At 28.9% G+C, this 23948-nt stretch overlaps 1 protein-coding gene and 1 long non-coding RNA gene across 3 annotated transcripts in view; one reads left to right on the top strand and one right to left on the bottom strand.

The window, feature by feature from the left end:
* Positions 1 to 1104: 1104 nt before the first annotated feature.
* LOC142322134 (glutathione S-transferase-like) overlaps positions 1105 to 23948 on the bottom strand; it is a 223015-nt gene continuing 200171 nt past the window's right edge. For both annotated transcript variants that reach the window (XM_075360858.1, XM_075360859.1), the window contains exons 4-6: positions 15021 to 15188; positions 12399 to 12541; positions 1105 to 4221 (exon numbers count right to left, since the gene is read on the bottom strand). In XM_075360858.1, coding sequence (XP_075216973.1) covers positions 4054 to 4221; positions 12399 to 12541; positions 15021 to 15188 — 479 coding nt within the window. In that variant the 3' untranslated portion in view covers positions 1105 to 4053. The remainder of the gene's footprint in view (positions 4222 to 12398; positions 12542 to 15020; positions 15189 to 23948) is intronic.
* LOC142322135 (uncharacterized) lies at positions 20741 to 22177 on the top strand. Its single transcript, XR_012755786.1, has 3 exons — positions 20741 to 21061; positions 21287 to 21530; positions 22008 to 22177. It is a non-coding gene; the product is annotated as an uncharacterized LOC142322135 (long non-coding RNA).

Genomic DNA, 23948 nt, shown 5'->3' with positions numbered 1-23948 from the left:
AACTGGTCTTTTCCAACAGTTTGTACAAACAATTTTTTTTTTCAATGAACAATTATTTGTCAGAAACAACAGAAATGTCCAGCTCTACTTTTGTGCAATGAATGTGTGTTTTTGAGCACAAACTTAAAATAATAATAAATTTTTATTACTGTACATAATTTTTATATGTTTCAATCAATTGTTTATTAAATAAATGTTCTGTTATCTTTTGCAGTCTTGTTGAATTGAATCCTGTAGGCAGCTATATCCCTTGTTTATGTTGTGAGTACATCTTAAGCTTGTGAAATATCAGAATGTGTTATTAAATGGAACTATAATTGAAGTGGAAATTGGATGGGAGAGAATATAATACTTGAAGATGTTTGTTAGAACTTGGTAGAAGAGTTTAAAATTTTTTTTTAATCTGTTGACTGATAACATTCTAATTTAATTAATATATCAGTAATCTGGTGTGTTAATAAATTATGAAATAGCTTAATAAATCTTATATGTAGCTTAGAAACAATATAACTAAAATATTTTCTCTGTAGATTTACATTGGTCATAGGTTTTAAAAATGTTTCGTTCCCAGTTTTTTAAATGTTTCTTAAAATGTTTTTAAGTATCCCAATTCTTAAAATGTTTCTTTCCCATCTCATTACTTGTGATTAAGAAGTTTTTAGTATTTATTAGTTTAGTTTAGTATTTTTAAAAACCTATGGAACTATGAGGGCTTGGATGGAAAAAAGGGTAGACTTTTTTTGGGAACCACAAGAGTAACTATGTTGATGAATGATGATTATGAGTGATAAGAACAGGAGTTCTATTATCTATTTCTGACATCATCTTTTAAACATAGCAACATAATAAGCAAAAGCATTACTCCAAAACATTAAAATAAATAAATATGTTTAAAATTCAAATATCGTGTGGGCGCGGCCGCAGCTCGTAACCTGCTAATATCTATATATTTATTTTAATTTTATTATTTTATAGACTACTTTATTTATTTAGTAGTTAATTTAATGTATTTATGTCTTAATAACTCAAAGTAATATATACCTTTTTTTTAGAATAAAATTATTTTCCTTTTTGTATAATAGTTATTCACTGTTTGTGATTTCCTTAAATTAATTTGTTTGTACAGCATTTATTCAGTAGGAACAAATTTATTCATCTTTTACTGATAATAATTTTAGGCTCTTATTAGGCATTAGGTTATGTGATTTTGTTTTAATTTAATTCATTTATTCATCTTTTACTGATAATAATTTTAGGCTGTTATTAGGTATTAGGTTGTGTGACTGTTTTAATTTAATTCAATTAAATTGAAAATTAATTTTATTCTGGACTCATGATTAGTGTTATAATTAATTTTTCTTCCTTTACTACAATCTATGTTCAAAAACTACCAAAATCGATGGTAACTTAACACGTTCTAGGTTGCTTTAGAGAGATATAGCTTGTATCAAAATATTAATGAAGTGTGAACAAAGATAAACCAGTATTGTATATTAAAAAAAGTTCTACTATTTCTAAATTTAAAGTAAAATCTTTATTATTTGATATCATAATTTTCTTAATTTCATGATTTCTGATAAAATAACTAAATTATAGCATTTGAAAACATAGTTCTATTAACACAGTTTAATTAGAGTAAATAAACTGTTTTATTTTATTTACTGAAAAATGGTTAGGGAAAAGTTTCAAGTCGCAATTAAAAAATAATGAATGGGTTACCTTTTCAAATGTCCAATCATTTGTAATTAAATCAACTGAACTATTTATTCTATTAACTTGGAATCTGAAATTAACCATTTGCATTGGATTTCAAGTTTTATACTTTACCACATCTGACCAGGATTATTATTTAATTTAATGATGGGTTAATAATTTAAAACCTTTATAGAGTACGTTATGTTAGCTTCCTATAAAAGCCTTCCTATAAAAGTAACTGAAATCTATAATGATGTATAACTCTACCTAAGATACGCAACACAATCACTAAGTAATCTTATTGTGTAATTTAGTAATTATTGTAACATACTAATAATAATTATTGCAACATAATAATGTTTGAAACATTTGTTAAAATAATGTTTACAAACCTATGAACAGTAGTTAATAACAACAATTATTTTGTAATAAGCTCCTACAGTTGACTTGTAACATATGTTTTTGATACAGATATATTATCTTTATCATTAGCTGATGAGAAACTGTGTGTAGGATGTCATATTCTTGTGAATGCAGTAGAATATTAGTAAACGATTAAGCAAACAAAGTAGCATAGAACCAAGAACATGCAAGCATCTGGAAGGATTGTAAAAAACCAATTTTTTTATTTTTTACAAGAGCCAAAAATATTAAGGGAAAAAGTGGAAAAGTATAATCATAGATCCTGTTTTGTAAAAAAAAATAACTTTAGAAGTATTTCTGAAATATTTAATTTTTCAAAATTGTTATTACCGATTTGAAAGAAAGTTTCACATTTCTTTTATTCAATTATGTTTTATTATTTTTGTCCTAGTTTATTTTATTTTAATATTTATTTAAAAATTTGAATGCAAGTGTGAGGAATTTGATAAAAATAAGAGAAGGAACAAAGAGAAATAAAGAAACTGCTGCTGAGCATGAGCTAACTCAAGAATTTGACTTTTTGTAAATTAAGGAAAAGAAAGGAGACAAACAGGTTAAAGATGCTACTATTAAGTTTGAGCTAAGGTTACCTGGAATGTAGGAAGACATATTATTTTTTAACTTAAGTTTTCCAACTAATTTTCTGGAATTTTCTCATGTATATACTTTGTGTACCGTAATGATATCATGCTATATCATTATGATATAATAATCCAATATTAAGTATTGGTGACAATAAAAAATTAAATTAATAAAAAAAATTAAGTTGTGTATATAGACAGTGAGACTGTGTAATTTTACACTGAAAACAATTCCATTTTGAATTATTTTGTAGAAACCTTGGTAGAAACAGTACCACCAGAGAAATTCCTTAAAATAATAAAAAAATGAATTATTAAAATTGATTCATTTGATAAAGACTAACATACACGAATCCTTCTTCTTTTGCAATTGGAGGCTCTTAATTTTTTTCTTTGTAAGGACTTTTCCTTTGCATTTTTTGTATTTTTTTTCAAGAAACTAGAAAATATGTTGAAAGAGCACTATTTTCTAGGGATGCTCGTGGTAATTAGATGCAGTTTTTATTAAATTTTACTACCTTTAATGTTCTCTATAATCTATAAACACTTCTGTGTTATTCAAAGTCTTATTTCTGAGTCCAGACCTACTAGACTTCAATGATTTTTTTCTTTTTTAATGTTATGTACCTATATATTTTGTGAGCATTTGATGGAGAGTCAAACTAAAATTTTTTATTGCAATTCTTAATTCAGGGTGATATTGCAGACTATACTCTGTCAAGAGTGCCTGCCTGGATAATAAGTCGGGGTGTAATCAGTAAATGACCTTACAGGCTGGACTTTATCAATTGCATGAACACTATGAAACACTGTCTGGTAAACACTACATGTATGACTAACAAATTTTTGGGTGTTTAATCTATATGGTTAATTCAAATATTTTGGCTAGACACTACAAAAACTTAAATATTTGCTGATGAGATTTGCCTCTAAAAAAAAATTTTTCTTCATAAGTCATATCTCTGAAAATGTACCAATTAATAGTTGACTGGTTAAAATGAACACATTTTATCTGTATATTAATATATACGTATATACATACATTGAATTAGATTATAGCATAATTTAAGTACTACATAAAGTTGTATGTGTTAACTAAATTCCTGTCTTGTTATAAAATAATGTATTTACCGAAGTATAATTCTTTACTTAGTGCTTGAAAATTATTATAATCGGGTTGGAAAATCATAAACTGAGAAAACAGCATTGTTTTCTCATAAAATGGAAGTATTTACCTTAAATTACTTAGTTTTGCTTTTGAAATTATAAATCTGTTTTTTCACATTTAAATGGAACCATAAAATTATTTTTCTGTGAAATTAAATTTATGCATCCTTATTACTACTTGTTTTATTTAAAATTCAGTATGAGGTCGTTTTTGTATCCATGCTTTAATATTAGGCAATGCAAACACTTTTTCTTTAAGTGCTCTTAGATGAGGATAAGGTTCTAATGAATCCTTTCCAAATATAAGTTCAAAGTTTTCCAGAGAAACAGCAAATACAAAATCTGTCCAGGTTATCTGTAACATAACACTCAAAATTAAAAACTTTATTAAAAAACAGATTGATTATATTAATTGATTACTTTCCTAGCTATTTTAAGGCAGGTGCATAACAACTGCACTACCATTAACTTCACTAAAGAAGCCAATAAAATATTCTCAGTCTCACAAAAGGAAAACTCAAAAGGTATTCCCTGAATACCTCACTGCTACAGGTTACTTTACAGTGTCCAACTCAATAATACGAGTATCTTGTTTAAAATTCACCAGATGAGTTAACTCTTCCTATCTGTTGATGACAATTTATCCTTGGTGAGCAGGAGAATCTTTGCCTTAAATTCAGAGTTTCTGGGTTCTTGCCCTTGTCAGGCATGTTATTTTTTACTTGTTACAAAAATTCATTATCAATCATAGTGATTATTATTGGGGATCAGCTACTGTTATTATTGTACAAGTATAAATAAATAATTAGCTAACTGTTGTTTTTTTCTTGCTATATAAAGCTTCTGGAGATTCTTTCATCTAGGTGGTTGTATACAGAAAACGTTTGATTTTATTCTTGGTTAAGATGGTTTATATGTGTGTAAAGAACATCTTTGGCCTTTTCACTTATTTCTTTCTTCACTACATCTGCTTCAAAAGAACAATGTATGTCAGAAGGTGCAGTTCCTGCTAATACAAATATTTCTCCCACTGGTTATCGGTTACAGGCAACCTGCACAAGCTGAATTTGGAACTGAATTAACATGTTTAGTATGCTTGGACTCCATTCTACAGTGCTTCTTGTGGTGTGTGTATTCAACATCTTAAACATTTTTGTGAAATGGTATAGGTTAATTTGGTTTTGTGCACCATGATAATACTGTAGAATATATGCATATCTCATGAATGCTAAGATAAAAATTCACACATACGCGCGCACACACACACACACACACACATGTGTATATATGTTTGTATTCTATCTTTACCAATAAAACAACTTGTATGATTGACAACCTATAAAACAACATGATTGACTGATGATTCATCAATGCCCAGCAAAAACTGCTGAAGATAAATTGATGAAAATTTGTATAAGGATTTGTAAGGATTTTTTTAAATCTTGAGTTTAAAAATGGAGGAAAAATGTAATTTACTATTTTTAGATTTTTCGGTAACAAAAATCAGCTTGATTTTTGGTATGTGTAATTTTCATTTTAATCTAAAAATGCAATTTGTAGATTTTTCAAAATTCGACCTTGAAAAGGGTAAAGAAAGGTAAAAAATATTTGACCAATGAATCCAAGTTTTCCCCATTTCCAACTAGATTGAGGCTTACAAATAATCTTCAGATAAATACCTAACAACCACTTTTGAGGTTCTTTGAATTTTAATTTTTTAAGGGGTGCAGATGGTGTATGGCGTGATGCCTCAACCAACACAGCCCCTGTTACATATGTGCTATGTGACTGGCTGCACCTGCCAGTTATATTTATTAGTTACTTGACTAATAAAGATAGAATAAAAGTAATTAAAAATTTAAAAAAAAATAAAACCAAATACAGTGTTACCTCATATTGGTATTTAATGACTAATGCTGAGAAATGGCAAAAAATATTTTTATGTGTGTGAAGGTTGGGTAACTAGTTTAAGATGAGACCAACTATAATAAAACCAGCTATTCTTCAGGTGGCTCAAAGTTTCTGGTTTTTATCCAACTACTGGTTATTAACCAACTTTTACTCTGAAGAAATTACAATACATTTATAGTTTTCTTTTAAATTGAACAGGCTTTAATTTTTATTTATCATTATTATTATCACAAGCATGAGTTGAATGAATACAGCAGCGTCCAAGGGGCAGAACCTTCTGACTAGACAAGAAGGGCAAACGAAGCAAGCCGTGACCAGCTGAATATCCCCTGACCACCACAGGAAAGCAAGTAACTATGTAACGTGGGTGAAGTCACTACTGGGATGCTAGTATATATTTAAAAGAACATGTGAGTGATTCATAATCAATGCTCACCCAAAACTACTAAAGATAAATCAATGAAAATTTGTACATACCTAACATTGTAAGTGCACACTAAGAAAGGATTTTTTGAAATTCTTAGTTTAAAGGGTTAAAATTAAGTAACAATGAAATGTATTATTTTTTTAATTTCTTGATAATAAATTAATTTAAGAACTTGATTTTTGGTGTGTGTATCTTACATATGAATTTCTTAAAACAAGATAGTAGTTATTTTTAAATTCCAAGTTTAAAGGGTTAAAACTGATTTTAGAGTATTTGTTTTGAAACCCGGGAATTTTTCTAATATCTTTGTAAGAAATCAACTTGAACTGTGGTCTGTGAATTCTTCATGTGAATTTCTATCTAAAAACCAATTTCTTGTTTTTTTTTTGAAATTCTGAATTTAAAGGTTAAAACTGGATAACATTAAATTTTATCATTTTTTAATTTCTCAGTAATAAATAAAAATATCAATCTGACTGCTGGTGTGTGTAATCTTATTGTGAATATCTAAAGACCAGTTTCTAGAGTTTTTTGAAATTCGACGTTAAAAGGGGTGAAGAAAGGTAAAAAAATTTTGAACAATGATTGAAAATTTTCTTTCTTTCAGACTATACTAAACGAGATATTCACTTGATTTGGGCTTTTTAATTTTATTGTTTGTAATTCTGATTATGTATGTCATGAGCGAAGCCTCAACAGGAAAATCTAAAAAACAGCTTGTGAGACCTTTTCTTTTCTTTTTCCTGTTTAGCATCTGGTAATTACCTTTCAGAAAATACTTCAGAGGATGATATGTATGAGTGTAAATGAAGTGTAGTCTTGTACAGTCTCAGTTCGACCATTCCTGAGATGTGTGGTTAATTGAAACCCAACCATCAAAGAAAATCGGTATCCACGATCTACTATTCAAATATGTGTAAGAATAACTGATTTTTCTAGGACTTGAATGCTGGAACTGTCGACTTCCAAATCAGCTAATTTGGGAAGACGTGTTCACTATTAGACTAACCCAGTGGTTGGACCTGTACTGACCAAACTATTGCTTGAAGAAATTGCACTACATGAAAGATTTTATGAATTGAACTGAACAGGCTTCAATTTTTATTTATTATTGTCACAAGAAAGAATTTAACGAACATATGAGGTCTAAGAGGCTGAGCCCTGATCGGGTAAACATCTCCTGACCATGACGGGAAATGCAAGTAACCATATAATGCAGGTGAAGCCACGACGAGGATGGTATCAGCATGTCTAGCACACTCGTTGACATACTCCTACCCAAAAAAATTATTGAAAACAAAGATAATTAACTAAAACAAAAAAAATAAATGAATATATATTAACAAAGACTCATGATATAAATAAAACAGATTATTACATTTAAAAGACAGTTGCCAAACACAGTATTCCTGGAATAAAATAAATTGTTCCAGCTATAAAATATCTTACTTGGTCAAACAGGATGCGCTTAAAAATGTCATGAACATTTAAAAATTATCTGTACCAACATAGTCTGCATTTATCAACCGCTCATAGTCTTGAATTTAATTAATAGTAGAACAAAGATCCATTGTTAAAAAGTGTGCCATATTTCTTGTTAGGTCAATGCAGATAGCACAACTGTCACCACCTTCCCAGATTAATCCCACATATTATTGAAGCATCTTTTGAATAAAGTAGAAACATTTAATATAGTAAATTCATTGATTTTGAATGACCATTAAAGAAATATATTGTAAAATTATCTTAAAATTAAACAATTAATTTACCTGAAAAAATTTAATATTTCTTTCATTACAACATTTTTAATAATAATTTTACAATATATTTCTGTGCACTGAGTGATTTTCATTGAACAATTTAATGTTTATAATTTGCAATACAGTACAGTTCTACTTTCCTGTCTATATAGCTATATAGAAGGGAAGTAGGGTGATTGGTCAAAATTTGGCATTTTCTGTATTCACTGAATCTTGATGAATTGATCCTTAAGGACCCCAGAAAACCGAAAAAATGGCATCTGTCAAAATTGGGCATATCTGGTTTTCACTGAATCTTTAGGAATTGACTTCTAAGGACCCTAGAAAACCAAAAAATGGCATTGAAATTTCCATGACAAAATGTGCATATGTATGTACGTTGGCGTGTAAATTGCCTTATTTCTCCATAACTACTGGACTGATTTTCACCATTCTTGGCTGTAATATTTCTATAGTAGGGGCATTGATGCTATTAAATTTTCAATTCAAAAGGTCAGGGGGATACAGGGGAAAAACAAAATTGTCTCCAGATTTGCAAAATTAGGGTTATATATTTTTTTGATAATTTTGTGAATATTAATAAACAGCTTTTGTAAAAAAGGTTTTTCCTACATTTCACCCCCACTCCTAAAAATTGTTTTTGGTGTTAATGACCTTATAAATCACCTTATATCTCCAGAACTACTCAACTGATTTTGACCAAACTGGATCAGATTATTTCCTTATATGGGGCATTGATGCTACTAAATTTTCAATTCAAATGATCAGTGAGTGGGGATGCAGTAGGGAAAAATGAAATCGTCTCCAGCCTTTTCGCAATTAAGGTTATATATATTTTTGATAATTTTGTGAATATTAATAAACAACCTTAAAAAATCTTTGCTAAATTTCACCGCCACCCCTAAAAAATATTTTAATTTGAAGAATTATAGAAGGCAGCAGAAAGCATTAGTGATTTTCATTGCATTTTTAAAAAAATATTTTTGTGAAAAATTATAAAAAAAAAACTTTGTGTAAAATTTTTTTTGCTAAATTGCACCCCCATCCAAAAAATAGTAATAATTTTGAAACTTGAATGCAGTACAGTGAGTCTTTTTTGTTACAGTTTTTAGGTAGATTTCATTAGAAAGCTACCTATTGTAATGGGTACCATGATTCGACTTCTGGAAAATTTCAACATATCTTTGTGTTTCACATTCCCAAGACCCCAAAACTACCGTCAGTTCAGAAGTTTTTATATATATATATATATATATATATATATATTATATTTCATTTTTTTGTGAATATGATAACTGCCGTAATTTTGCGCCAATCACATTCAAATTTATACATAAAATATAACGACCCAAAATCTCGGTTGAGTTCGTGAATGGGCAAAATCGGACCATGGGGATGGAAATGGGAGGGCTTTTTCGAAAAAACAAAATATCGCTATAACCATCTTGCGAAGTAAAATATCGAATTCTTGTTTAAAGTTCTTACTAGTCTTTGGATAAGAGCCTAAAATTTATCTATATTTTTTTTTGATATCACCAACCATTGGCCTAGAGGGTGAAAAAATGGGGTTTCGAAGACAAAAAAGTCATACCTCCGTTAATAGGCACAGTATCAAATTGGTTTAAAGTGGTTGTTAGTCCTCTAAACAATACCTAAAACCTTTGTCTGAAACAGTTTTTTATATGACCAACCCTTACGACAAGGGATGACCAAAATGTTGCTGTTATTGTAAGATGGGGCTTGTATACTAAACATATGAAATTTTTTTCACATGCAACCATTGTGTTGAGTAATTTGATGTTTTTCTTAACTTTAAGGTGGAAATCTTTTTTATCCCCTACTTAGCACCGGTTAAATTTACCTCTGCCATCCGGCGTGCCGAAAGGAATTTTTTCATGGCTTTATTGTTACGTCCTACTAGGTTATGAGAAAATAAAACTAACCTTTATTACAAATTTGAATTGCTAATAACAGGAATAAGTTTATTTTCTTGTCCCGACAGTGGCTAATTCAGATCCTTACAGACAAAGACTGTAACAATGAGAAAAAAACGCCTAATACTGCATACAAAATAAACATTTTTAAAGAAGATTTACTATTAAAATTACCACTAGTGAAATTTACCTCTGCCTTCTGGCGTGCTGAAAGGGATTTTTTTTATTAGAATCTTGTTGGATCCACAAATTTGTTCCCCATCAAAGTGAGGGTTTTAACCCAGCCATTCCCCCTTACACCCCACATCTCACTTAGCAGTCGAACTACTGCTGAGTCACCTGCTACGTTGTGACGTCACCTGCAGGTGGTAGAATTAAATAAATAATATTTAAAGTGGCCACTAGTACTGCCACACCTGCATGAATGAAATATGGTATGAATGTGCACTTAGAATCATTGATTTAAATAAACAAATAATATTGTATTTAAATAAAATGATAAATATTTTAAAGTAAGTTGTATGTGGAAGCTGTGCATAAAATAAACCCACATGACGGGAAAGTTGTTTACTGTGTTGTCAGCTTTCTTATTTTGTTTTAATTATCAGTTAATATATTCTTTAAAAATATTTTTACAAACAGCTATTAATTTTTGTTATTCTTTTATCTATTTCAAACAAAAGAAAAAAGTTTATAGAATATTATAAAATAATTAAACAATCTATTAATTTTCGAAAAGAGTTATATGTTTATATCTTCAGTTTTATACCTCTTTGAATATATACCTTCATATTTCATAAGAACGTGAAAAAATGTGTTCATAGAAATTCATTTGAAAGTTTGGCATTTCTTGAAAAATCAGTTTTTGATATATATTTTTGATTTTTACTTCCTTGTTCGAAGTAAAGGAGTATTGTGATCGCGAAAAATTTCAGATTTCAATGGAAATATCTATTTTGACCACCCTTGATTCCATTTTGACTAGTTTCGATGTGATGTCTGTGTATATGTATGTATATATCTCACATAACTCAAAAACGATTACCTGTAGGATGTTGAAATTTTGGATTTAGGATTGTTGTAACATCTAGTTCTGCACCTTCCCTTTTGATTGCAATCGACTTAACCAAAAAAGCCCAAAATAAAAAAAAATTGGATTTTGGACTTTTTCTTAACTGCAGTAATAAGCCCTAATTGAGAGCTTTTCAATGATATATCATAAGTGGCACTTATTTTCATTGGTTCTAGAGTTATAGCCAAATAAAATTTTAATTAATGAAATATTTTGATCTTACAAGGTCAGTTCGAATTTGACTTCATTTCCTTTTTTTTAAATTTTTTTTTTATAATTTAATTATATTGATTATTGATAATTATTAAACTGTGATTGTAAAAAAACAAGTAAGTACAATAAATAGTAATTCAATAATAAAAAAAAATAAAAATAAAAATATATATATATATATAAAGAAAAAAATCTGAAGTTATTGCTGAAATGAAGTTCTATGTACTTTTAAAAATGTGTATATGCGTACAAGGAAGTCATTTGGTGTCCACATCAGACTTTTAGTTATTATCTTTATTAATATGTAATTTTACTAATAAACAGTAATTTCCCATAGACAGTAGAAAATTACTTGGTTATAGGTTTTTACAGGTAAAAAAGTGACTGGGTCATTTTCTAAATGTGATATCATAAATTTTTAACTGTAATTACTACAATTGTGTATAGTTTTTCACTTTCTATTCATGCTCCACTAATGCAATTTGACAGGTACTTTCCATTTGTGAATAAGACCCCTAACCATAAAAACTAAATCGCTGCTACCAGGGATATTTTTCATTTATATTCTTCCAGGTCTTGGAAAACTAACATGATGTTATTCTTCACTTATTTTCCAAAGCCGTTTTATGTGCATATCATTGAGTAATAAAACAGTTTTCTTAACAAACTTTTCATTACGTTAATTGACTTATAACTTTTTAAGAAAGTAAATGAAAATGATAAGTTTGTTTTCATCTTCTGCCATACAATCTACCTTTTGTTTAAACAGGGTAAAAAAACTGCATTATTACTTTGCAAATAATTAAAACAATAAATACATTTTTAAAGAACAATACTTGTTTAAAAACAACCGTACTGCACAATATATATTACAATTAAAATGTTACTTAATTTTCAATATTATAATCTAGTTTTTTTAAAAAGAACATTAAATTCAACTAATAGTCACATTGACTAGAATCTTATTAAATTACTGAATTTTAAAGTATTTATTTTTTATTATGAGCATAGCTAACAAATTGGACAGATGTTAGTCAATTTTGGTCATTAAAATAATATACCTGAAAATGTGTATTTTTTTGCATGTTTGCATATACACACAATTATGTGAATAAATATGTGTGGGTGTGGGTATGTGTGTGTGTGTGTGTGTGTGCATGCATACATGTGTGTAGAAGAGAGAGAGAGAGAGATAACATGTACAAAAATACTTACTGAATTTCCTACAGAGAATCCGTTATTCTGTGCCACAGTTTTTTCAAATCTATGTAAGTAGAATGGAATTGTGTCTTTAAGAAGAGTAACTTTTTTTTCTTCTTTTTGAATGGGATCTTTTTCTGATCTGTAGTAATATAGAGCTGAAATATAAAAGCAGCTATTATATTTTTGTTTTTATTACTTAATTGGGTAGGTTACAATTAACTGTAAAATAAATACAGTATTTGTCTTTTGTCACCTCTTAAAATAATGTGAATTGTTCATCTGTTGGTAAGATTAGTAGTTCTTAGCCCTTTGCCATTTTTATTTAATACAGCTCGTATGTGGATTTTATGTGTTCAATCAAGTAAGTAGGTTAAACTATTTTCAAAGCTCTTCTTTTGAATTTTTCTTATTACTACTTTTTCTAAGTTATTGAATAGTAGTGAACCACCTTTTTATTTGAAAATATTTAGATTAATAAAAGATTATTTAGAATAAATTGAATATTACAAAACACATATGTAGTAAACCTTATTCAAACTCCTGCCAATTGAATTTTACTAATTAACTTTAAGTAATTATTAGCATGACCCATGAACAAGTACATTGCGATTACTAAGCATCTCTGCCGACCGCTATACTCCAAGCAGTACTATAGTGCTGCTACAATGGCCAGTCGTTAAAGAACTCGTACCCTCATGAAAGTCTAAGTTGTAATTTTATTCTTTCTTGGAAAAAAAATTCAACAATCATTGAGAAGATGAAAAATAGCTATTAAAAAATTTTTGTCAGTAATTTAAAAATTACCTTATGAGAGGAACTGTATTGTTAGAGGCATGAAATTTTAACATTATTTGGGAAGGCCAGTAAAAAGGTTTGTTGTTAACGGGAACTTGTTAAATGCTATAATGTATAACGCTAAAAACAAATTCTACTGTACTTTATTCTTTAGTCAGTGGTAACATCAGCTGATGATAATGTGAAAACAGCAGCAGCAGTCACTGAGAGTTTGAAAAACACACATATATATATATATATACATGATTGGGTTCAATGTGTTGTATAAGGTTCATCTAAGGGTGCAGACAATTTAAAAACACTGATATATGTTATAACTTGCTTAGAAGTAAACATCAATTATTATCCTCATTGAATGATTTAATAGTGCATTGTAGAAATAAATCTGTTTTAATTTTAGATTAATAATTTAAATATTGTAGAGTAATTATTATTTCTAGAAAAACAAACAAGTATATCAGTATTACTTTTTGTTCACCTGCAATTTGGAAGTTTTTGTTCTAATATTTGTTATGTACCTTTGTTTTTACTTCTTAGTGCAATTTTAATTATTTTTTTGACAGTCTGAAGCAAATTTAATTAAATAAAACTTCTGAATTTGTTCAGTTTGTAATAAAAATTATCATGCTGAGTAGTTGTGACATCACTGGTTGTCATAGACGACAAAAATTAGTGTAAAGCAATAATTAAAAAATGTACTAGTAAAGAAGAATGCAAGGGAAGTGAACTCTTGAAAATGACATTGATGTAGTGGGTAAATGTAGATAAGTGCAACCTTTAAAGAAAATATGAATTATATTGTAGAACATAAGCCTTGAAATGCAATTTTATTTGACAGGAAAAGATTTTTATTTATTTTTTGACAATAAAAGATGGGTCACAGCAAGCTTTATTATTTTGTCACTTGAATGCAGATCAATATCATATAATTTATGAATGAGTGTTGTACCGACAGTTTATATAAAATGTTTTATTCAGTTGCCTTAGGTCCAATTCTCAGTATGGTGTAGAATTTACATCATTTGTTTCTCATCATTATTATAGAAATATAGTAATATTTCTACTAATATTTAATATTGGGTAAGACCCAATAGTAATTGGGTCCCATCCTGTTGCAATAAAAAGTAAATATTATGATTTCACATAATGTTTAGTTACATCTGCATAAATATAGAATTGATCTTTTGGCTTGTTAAATTTTACTTCATGTAATTTAGATAGTGGCTTTTGTCAATAGCTTGAAAATGTTTTATTTTAGATGATTATCCTTGAAACAGTGTTGAATCCTGATAAGGTATGATATACCACTGTCATTAACTTATCACTATAATTACTTGAAATTAATATTAAAGCAAAGCTATTTGAGTTTATTTTATTGCTAGTATAATCCAGAAAGGTCATTCCAGAAGAGGTCTAATCATTTCTTGTAGGAACTTTACTAACAATGAGACTCTCCAGGTATTACTCCCCGTATTTTTATTAGCTTTTTTGTATTTTTTACTTTTGCTCTTAAAATTATAAAGTTGAATTTGTTTTCAGTTATTTCTAAATTACGCTGAATATAATGACAGCCACATGCTTATTTGTTGAATATGAATATCACCATGCTTATTTGTTGAATATGAATATCTAATTCTAATGCATTTTACAAGTATTGGATTTTTTCATGGTAAATCAATGTTATATCTTATTTTTATTTATTTATTATATGCTGCAAAAAATGCATCTATTAAATCTTGATGGGACTAAACTTAAAACCAACTGTCCATAGACAAAAAAAAAATTTTGTGGTGTCTGCAAGAAAAGTCAGTAATAGATTTTTTGGTGTATGAGTCTTACCTTGTTTTAGGTCACCAAGGGTGTCTACTAAGGCATCACACTGCAAAGCTTCCCATTCATCTTTACCTGTTAAATTATATTGCCGAGCAAGATACCTTGCAACTGCATTAGATTGGGCAACTGGTTTTCCATCAACTTCTAATACTGGTAGCATACCGAATGGCACAGCTGAAAAAAAAAATTAAAATATAATGTGTAGAAGTTTAATAGGCAACAGTTAAAAAAAATAATTTTTTATTCTTTTATCATACTATACTAGTAATATAAGCATGAGCAATTTTACTCTCTGGTTACCTAAATACCATTGTTAAACAATTCTTATGAGAATGAGAGTTCCCAGTGTTGTAATAGGATTCAGACTGAAATTTCAAAAGAGACCACAGAATAAAAATTATTTGTTTAGTAGTAGACTACTGAAAGTTTTTATTATTTAGATAACTTTCCAGATTTTGATGTTCATAATTTATTCAGCAGAAGAAATCCCTAAAAAAATGTATCAGTTTATTTCTTTTTTTGTCTCTATTGGTTTTTTTTATAAATATTTCTATGTCGAACTATGTCGAAGTGAAAGTTGTTTCTAGCAGAATTCACTGTCAAAGGCTGTTTTGCACAATTTTCATCAGTATCCACAATTGGCAGTGAATTTTACTAGAAGAAAATGTTGTCAATTACTATTTCATTCATTCATTACATATTATTAAATTTAAAAATTAGAATATATGTTTCCTTGTTACCCTAATGCTTCATAAATGAAGAATATTAAACAAAAACTCTGTACTGCTTTGCTAACAGTTTTACAAATGTTAATTTCTTTTAAATGCAGTATAATCCAAACTGAATAGTTTTACTAAAGAATGAGTTTGGTTCGTTGTTGGCATACAGCCATGTTTACGTACTTTCTCATATTTTGACTTGTACAAGTCAAAAACAGATTTGAAAGCTAAATTATTTAGATTAAGCATTGGGACAAAACATAAATACGTTAAAATTATTGAATATTTATAATTCTCTTTCAAAATACTGGAAGTTTTTCTTCCACATACTGTGGAATACTGGAACTGCACCTTCTTCAATGGAGTCCTGGTAGCACTGTCGAACCATTAGTCAAGATGTGTATGTGTGTGTGCTCGCACATATGTGGACATGTGCATGTGTAATACAATATTATTTTTGATTTTTTTTTGTCTGTAGAATATCAAGATTGTAAATGTTGACATTTTGTGATTTTTACATGTGATATGATTGACAAATGGTGATTCTATATTGCTATGAAGAACTTTAATGTATTCATTTTATCTTTATTTAAAACTGCACCTCATTTTATCCAGAGAGATCATCTCACCTTGTCTCATTTGTACAGTCAGAACAATTCAGTTATATATTCCATGTGTTTATTATATTCTGTGTGTAATGTTTTGTTTAGTATTTTTGTTTATATGGAGGCCTCATTGCACCCAATGTTTTTTAATTTGAGTTATTTTTTCTGAATTTTTTTGTATTTATCTTGTATTATATTTGTTCATTAAATTCTATAATTTTTTTACATTTCACAATAAAAAAAATACAGTAAAATTACATATATACAAAATTGTGAATATATAAATATGTAACCAAAAAAAATCCATTATTAAAAAACTGTGGTTCATATTCCACAGATTTAAAAGATAGATTGTAGTAGTAAGTGGCTCACTCACTAATAATAGACTATTAGGTTAGGCATCTTTCCTTTTACTCAGTATTGAAAAAAAACTAAAAAAATAAACTAAATTTGTCTAAATTAAAAAGTACATGTAAAACATGTAGGAATAAACTTAGGAGGACATTTCTGGGAATTCTTTTACAAGCAGATATTAAATACAGTATTTTTTTTTAACACTAATTTAAATATACCCAAACGATATATTAAATTTAATTCTGCTTAAATCAAAATTTTTTGTTTAAGAACCATAATTTGTTTTAAATAATCATTACCTCTATTTTAATTGTAAATTATAAGTTACATTTTTCATTAAACATTATTATTTTACTTATTTTTAAAATGCAACTGAAGTAACTCTTCAGTTGCATTTTATTTATAGAGTCGTGGTAGGAGTCAGTACTTGTTTATACACTGGCATCTAAAATATCTCAGAACAAGGCTGTCAGTGTCCAAAGCTTGTTTGGAAGTTGGTAGTAACATTTTTAGCTTAGTTTGTTCATCATTGTAAGTAAAGATGCTTCTAAGGATATCACCATAAGTAGGCTGCTGTAGCTGTAGCTACCTTGTTATCAGCTTCTGAATATTTGTTACTATCGAATAAATATTCTTAAAGATATTGCGGCATATTAAATTGTTTAATCCATTTGCTGAGCAATAGATTGTCACTTTTGTAATCTTTTTCAGAAACTGCTCTGTGCATACCAAAACGTGTGTTTTACTGCTTCAAATGTAACCAGATGTAATCCAATTTTTTTAAAGAATGCTGGTGGCATGATACAGGTTAAATGTTATTTCATAATTTACTTTTTCTTCAGTAAGAAGAAGCTGCATTTTTCTTCTATAATGGCTCTTCAAATATTTTATAACACACTGGTTAATTAGTTGCAGTACTGGCGGGTAAAAAAAATAATTTTAATTTCTGTGGATCCTTAAATGTTTGGATGTGCTGCACAGTTATAATCCAACAGTAAAGATTTTTCGTTTTTGATTCTCTACCTCATTTTTGTATTTCTTCTTCAAAGATCGAAGTCATCAGAAATTTATTGTTTCAGATCTTCACATGTAACAGTTTAACATGTATAAAGCATTTAGTCTTTTTATATTGGCCTATCACTAACAATTTCATTTTCTAAGTTACTATCATACTGGTACAATCAGGTACAATTACTTATTTTTTTGTTATTGAAAGTTTTTTACCTTTACAGTTATTATTTTTAACTTTAGTGTCTTGTCTGGCAGCATTTAAAAAAAATCCCCTTTCATCAGCATTGAAATATCTTCTTTCTTATAATTCTTATCTATTGTAGGCCGCTTATTTTCTAGCCATGCACTAATAACATTACATTGACATCTTTTGCTTCAACAGCAATTTTGTCCAATGTGAGATTTGATACTTAAATTTGGCCAGCTAGCCGCTGGAACCTTTAAAAGTTTTTACCCCTACTTTTTTTACTGCATACCTATCTAAAGAGTGAAGAATTCTGCTTTGTTTTCAAAATCAGGCCTTAAACAGAAAATGTGACTTTTGTTATTGAAAAATTGCTTTATCTAGATGATAATAAACCGGTATTCAAATCTTTAATACAATTACCACTGTTTTTCTCTGTGCAGCTTCAATAATTTTTCTCTGTGACTATGTAGTGTTTGTTCTGCAGGGGAAGTGAAATTAAAGTTGTAATCATTTCTTGCTTATTTCCTTCTTATAATCCCATAATAATTTTAAGATTATCTTCAATAGAAAGAATTTTAAGTTATTTGTCATAATCTCAAATGAGTGAACTTTATCTCTTTTAGTAATTAAGACTATAAATACAATCTCCTGTGTTGTTATACTACATAAAATATAGTAACTACTGAATTATAATCAAGGGTTCTCAAAAAACAGTAAATGTAATACTAAAAATCAGATTGTACTCTGGCACTGTTCATTTCTGCATACAATTTGGTACTTTTTATAATGCAGATTTTCTTTATTGTAATATAGTGGTGAAAAATAAATTCAGTCGTACAAAATTTTTCTAGTTATAAACTAACTATCAAGTTATATAACAAATTGCAAAATTCCAAGTTTCTTAATGAGAATTGCAGTGCAGTATAACACAAATCACCTCATGGATTATTATACTACTTGGTTCAACCCAATATTATTTTCGTTTACACGAGGCAGAAGGTGGTGTCTGAGTTTTGAGCCCATCCTTGTTATGAAGCAAGTAAATAAAGTTATTTATACAATTCGTAGAAAAGAGTGAACTGATAGTTGCGATCTAGGGGAGATCCATTTTTATTTAAAGAATTCAAAAAATTCAGTTATAAACCTTTGAAATAATATCGTGTAGATTGATTCAAAATTGGTTGTGGATACATATTTTTCAACTGTTTTAGAGAGATTTCAGCCTTTTTATTTTGCTTAACAGGGAGCCTAAAATATGCTGATTGGTGTAAGAATTTTGAAGGGACCAGCCAGTTCTTTCATTATAGAAAAATTTTTATAAAGAAGAGCTCTGCTAGAGGGAGAGTTTACTGTTTTTGTTTATCATTGTGTATGACCCTTTTGTTATTGGATCATAAATATATTGAATCCTCCTGAAACAAATAAGAAAAATATTGAGTGGAGGCCCAGAGGTAAACTAATTAAAAACCATTGCCCATAAATTTAATTAGAATAACTTGTGACCATATTTTCCAAATGTTATAATTAAAAAAAAAAAATAAAAAAACTATTTCAGTGAGTGTACCATAAGGGCAGAATTCCGATTTTAGTTAACCTTGAAAACGTATCCAAAAAATCAGTGGCTCTAACTGTGGTTCCTATGAACCGATTTGCTTGAAAATCAAGATGGCTCTATTACCAATAGGTTTGCATCGTATCAACTCACCAAGTTAAGTCAAAATCGGATTTCCAAAGAATTTGGAAATCCGCTAAACGAATTAAAAATATCTTAATCCAGTTACATGTAGTGAACAACGATCGGGAAATTTTTCATTTATGGACATGAATTAATTTGGCTTCAGATTGTAAAATGTTCAGATGATCGGCCTGGATTTGCGTTAATACATCTTATCAGATTATAATTTTTTCGGGTTTGTATAAAGTTTGTTGTTATATTTAGTACGAAGCTTACTACTTTTAATTTACAGAAAGAATCATTTTCCAAGTAATATTCATTTATGTCTTCGTACGAATAACTAGTCATAAATTAAACAACTATTAACCAATTAAAGTTTGTAAGTTTGTTTTTGTGTGTTGCTTTACATTTTGCAGTAGGTTTGCACAAGTGGTAAGTCTATCAGTTGCCTATAGAAACTCAACTTAGTTATTCAGTTACATGTGGAATTATTTTGTTATTACGGTTATTTTTGTTATTTACTACCAGACCCGGCAATGCTTCGCTATAGCTAGCTTTTTAGTATATGTATAGATTAAATGAACACAATTGAATGTTTGATAAAAGATTAAAAAACTGAACATTACGGAACTTCATAAAATGTAAATAAATACAATTACTTTTTAAAAGTCAGAATGTAAATAAATCCAAAACAGAATTAAATCCGATAAGTAGTGATTAACCTATCGGATTTAACACAGTAGTATGTTCAAAATACCCCTAATTTTCTTCCTACTGATCAAATCGAGGATTTCAATAGCTTTAAACCTTCTGCCGACAACGCGGACCATTTGCAAAACCTGCACGTAAACGGTCGAGTAGGTTTTTAGTCTATAGCGAACACACATTGAACATTGTCTTTTATATATATATATAAAAGAAGAAAGTCTGTTTGTATATTTATTTCGTAAATATCTTAACTACAGCGCCATTTAGCGGATCCATTTTTTGCAAAAATATTTCTTTTCACGTAACTGATATGTATTGCGAATATGAGCCAAATCGTAAATACAACCTTCCAAAATATCTCGACCCCAGTGCCACCTAGCGGGTCCAAACTAATTCAGAAACATTTAGGGGTGTGCGCTCAACAACTCGCAAAGTTTCATCGCAGTCGGATGAAAGGTATAGGAACGCATACCGGACAAACAAACATTCATTTTTATATATATTAAGATTTGCTATGTAGGTTTAATGAAAATTTCAAATTCCAGGTTAACATGAACGAGTGAAATCTTATATCTTAACCCTTAACTGTGCGCGCGGGCCATTTTGTCCAATCAAATATTTCAAATTGTGTTCCGCTAGAGTGTAGTACCTGAAATTCATAACCTCTTTAATCCTTTATTATGCTTGCATTCCGTTACTTGTTCATCTTATTATCAGCAGTTGTATAGTACAGTTCGTGCCTTGAGGACATTTTTGATCCCAAGCCTCCGTTGGTGTTATGTAAAAGGGTAAGATATTCGTTTTATTATTATTTCTTATATTCATATAAATTATACTTTTCGAAGTAAGTTGCAATATTGGTAAAACAGCAATGTAACTTAAATATATATCAGCAAAATAACCTTAAATAATACAAAACGTGTGCGTGCTGAGAAAATGACTGATTTTAGAACAAATTTATAAAGTACCCCTTGGAAATTCAATAATTACTGATTTTGTTGAATTATTTTTAGATGGAAAACAAATTACCGACCACACCAGAAAAAGTTTTCCAGGAATTTTTGAGGTAGGGGAGAGAGAAGGAGACTACAAAATTGAAGTTGGAGGTACTGATACTGAGGAAGATGAAAAATTAGAAGAAAGAAATAATATTAGTCTTCAAGGGAAGACCAAAGGAAGAAAACTGAATAACAATTAGAAGAAATGTGTAGCTGTAAACAGTGGCTGCAAGAAAATAAATCCAAGTTTTTATAACAAGTAATGTTTACTTTTATGCTATATTTGTTTCATTAGACTGTCTTTTTCATTTGCTAGTTGTAGGCGACTACTGTAGATTACATTTCCCCTCATATAAGAATTATTTATCTTATTGTTTATGAATTCCATTTTTCTTGTACTTGAACCCACATCTGTGAACATTTATTCTTATTTATATTTAACAGCAGTTTTATTTTGATAGGTGTGGTGTAGAAAGTACCTTAAATTCATTGTGGAATATCTCTTTAGAGTGTTCAATTATTTTTATTTTATTGATATAATTTTGTTTTGTTATCCCTGTGAGTTTTATTATATTAAAATAGAATAACATAGCCCATAAAATAGCATCAACTTAATTCATCCATAGCTGTTTTGCATATTCTGTTACTTTAAAGACTGAAAGGTGTAGCATTTCAGAATTTAAGGTAAAGTTATATAGCTACTTTTATTAAAACATTAATATTTTTTGTTTTTCAGATATGAACTTTTGAACACATGTCATTGATCAGTTGATCAATGACCTCAGTTGAGGTACAGCTTCCATAATAGTGTATTCTTTTAGAACTTAGGATTTTATGAGGTGATATTTATCTTTTAAAGGTTTTTTCTAGGTCTTTATAAAATGTTTTTTATATGTAATTAAATTATAATTGTTTTGGTATATCTGTACGGTAAAATTATATTTGATTTCTTTTATATTGTACTGATATGAACAACCAGTATTAACCTAATTAGGAATTAACCTAATCAGTCAGGAATTAACCTATGCAATTTTCATCACTGTTAATTTCATTTTAATTAACCCGATCACATTTGATATAACGGATGAAATTAATTCAAAATTTCACTCACTTGTTTTATAATTAATCATTTATTATAACTAATCATTAATCAGAGTTCACTTTTCAGGTTTTGGAATACACTTACAATCATCATTACGTTTTTTATATGAAGGTGCTTGTTAAACAAGTATAGTTAGATAATTGTGAAGTTAGAATGTTAAACTTAGTATAATCCTGTGCACTCACAAATTCAATGAAATACACCCACAAGTATACTTGTAGAACATTAGAGATTTCCATTTTATAAGTATGTACTACTTCTTAACATCCCATTTATAAGCACTTAAGGGTGCTACTTTGCACTTTGTGAAAGGTTTTGCTGTGCTCTTTTGTGTTTCATTAGCTACTGATCTACCTTTAAAATTATTAAGTAATTCAATTTTTAGGCCTTCAGTTGGTTGTTATTTTCCTGAAATTGATGCTTGTAGTTAATAATAAATTATTATTTTAATTAACTCATCGCTTCAGGTGTGTATTTAATCTCAACCATCACGCTGCATATTTTACATTTTGATTGTGAACTGATACACACAGCAGTAATGATAGTAAAGTCAGCTCCTGATTATCAATGATAATAACAGAGAACAGGATCGCATATAATCCAGAATCAGAAAAATTGTGGTTTGAGTAATATGTGTTAAAATGACGTAATACTGTACTGTAGTACGGTATTTACACCCACTATTATATTAAGGTATAATGATAAAATAATAAAATAAAATACAGTACATTACACCTTTATGTAGGTGGTAAAAGTAATATCCAGAATTTTATTCAAAATACAAAACATTTACCAAATTTTCACTGTCACTAGTACTGCATGTACGAGTAAATAGATTGTACTGACAGTAATGTACATAATACATAATGGATTAAAAATCACTTATTAAGACTGCAGTAGCTAACGAGAAAAATAATACATACCCTTTAAAAAAATTAATGAATAATAAATTGTGCATTTTACCCTTAAGATATCTTTTTTTTTAAAAATAAGATGCAATCGATTGTTGTTTTGGTATCTGAAATCACTTTCTTTTAGTTGAACTTTGTAGTCTGCGTATCATAATAATATTGCATAATGAACTATCGTCCTGTCACATCTACAATAAACTATAGTTCAGTACTAGAAGAAAGGCGGGCCTAGGGCCTGTTATATGGTTTATGTTTCATTACACATGATCTTGTTAAATGTTTTTACTATCTTTAATTAAATAACGTTCATGAATTTAGCGTACTAATAACAACAAAAACCTTTACAAAGAAAAACTTCAAAATACTGAACAATTTTAGCCGTTTCTTGGTTGTGATTTTTTAACACAACTCTAACCCCAATGTTTTCCTTTTTTATCTCCAAAACAAATAATAATTTTAGATAAATCGTTTGTATCAAGAAGTATAAATTGTTCGAACGAAAGAGTCATTTGTGCGCTGCACGCAGCCACCCGGCGCACCATGCAGTCTGCTCTGCACCAATAGCGGTTAAAATAAAAATGTGAGCACTTGCGTCAAACAAACTAACCCATCCACCTTCATTTTTTATAGAGAGTGATTATGGGAAAGAGACTAGCCGGTCAGG

This window comes from Lycorma delicatula, chromosome 3, assembly GCF_047948215.1.
Source record: "Lycorma delicatula isolate Av1 chromosome 3, ASM4794821v1, whole genome shotgun sequence".
Lineage (NCBI taxonomy): Eukaryota > Metazoa > Arthropoda > Insecta > Hemiptera > Fulgoridae > Lycorma > Lycorma delicatula.
The sequence above is the reverse complement of the archived record's forward strand: the minus strand, read 5'-3'. Positions and strand labels throughout refer to the sequence as shown.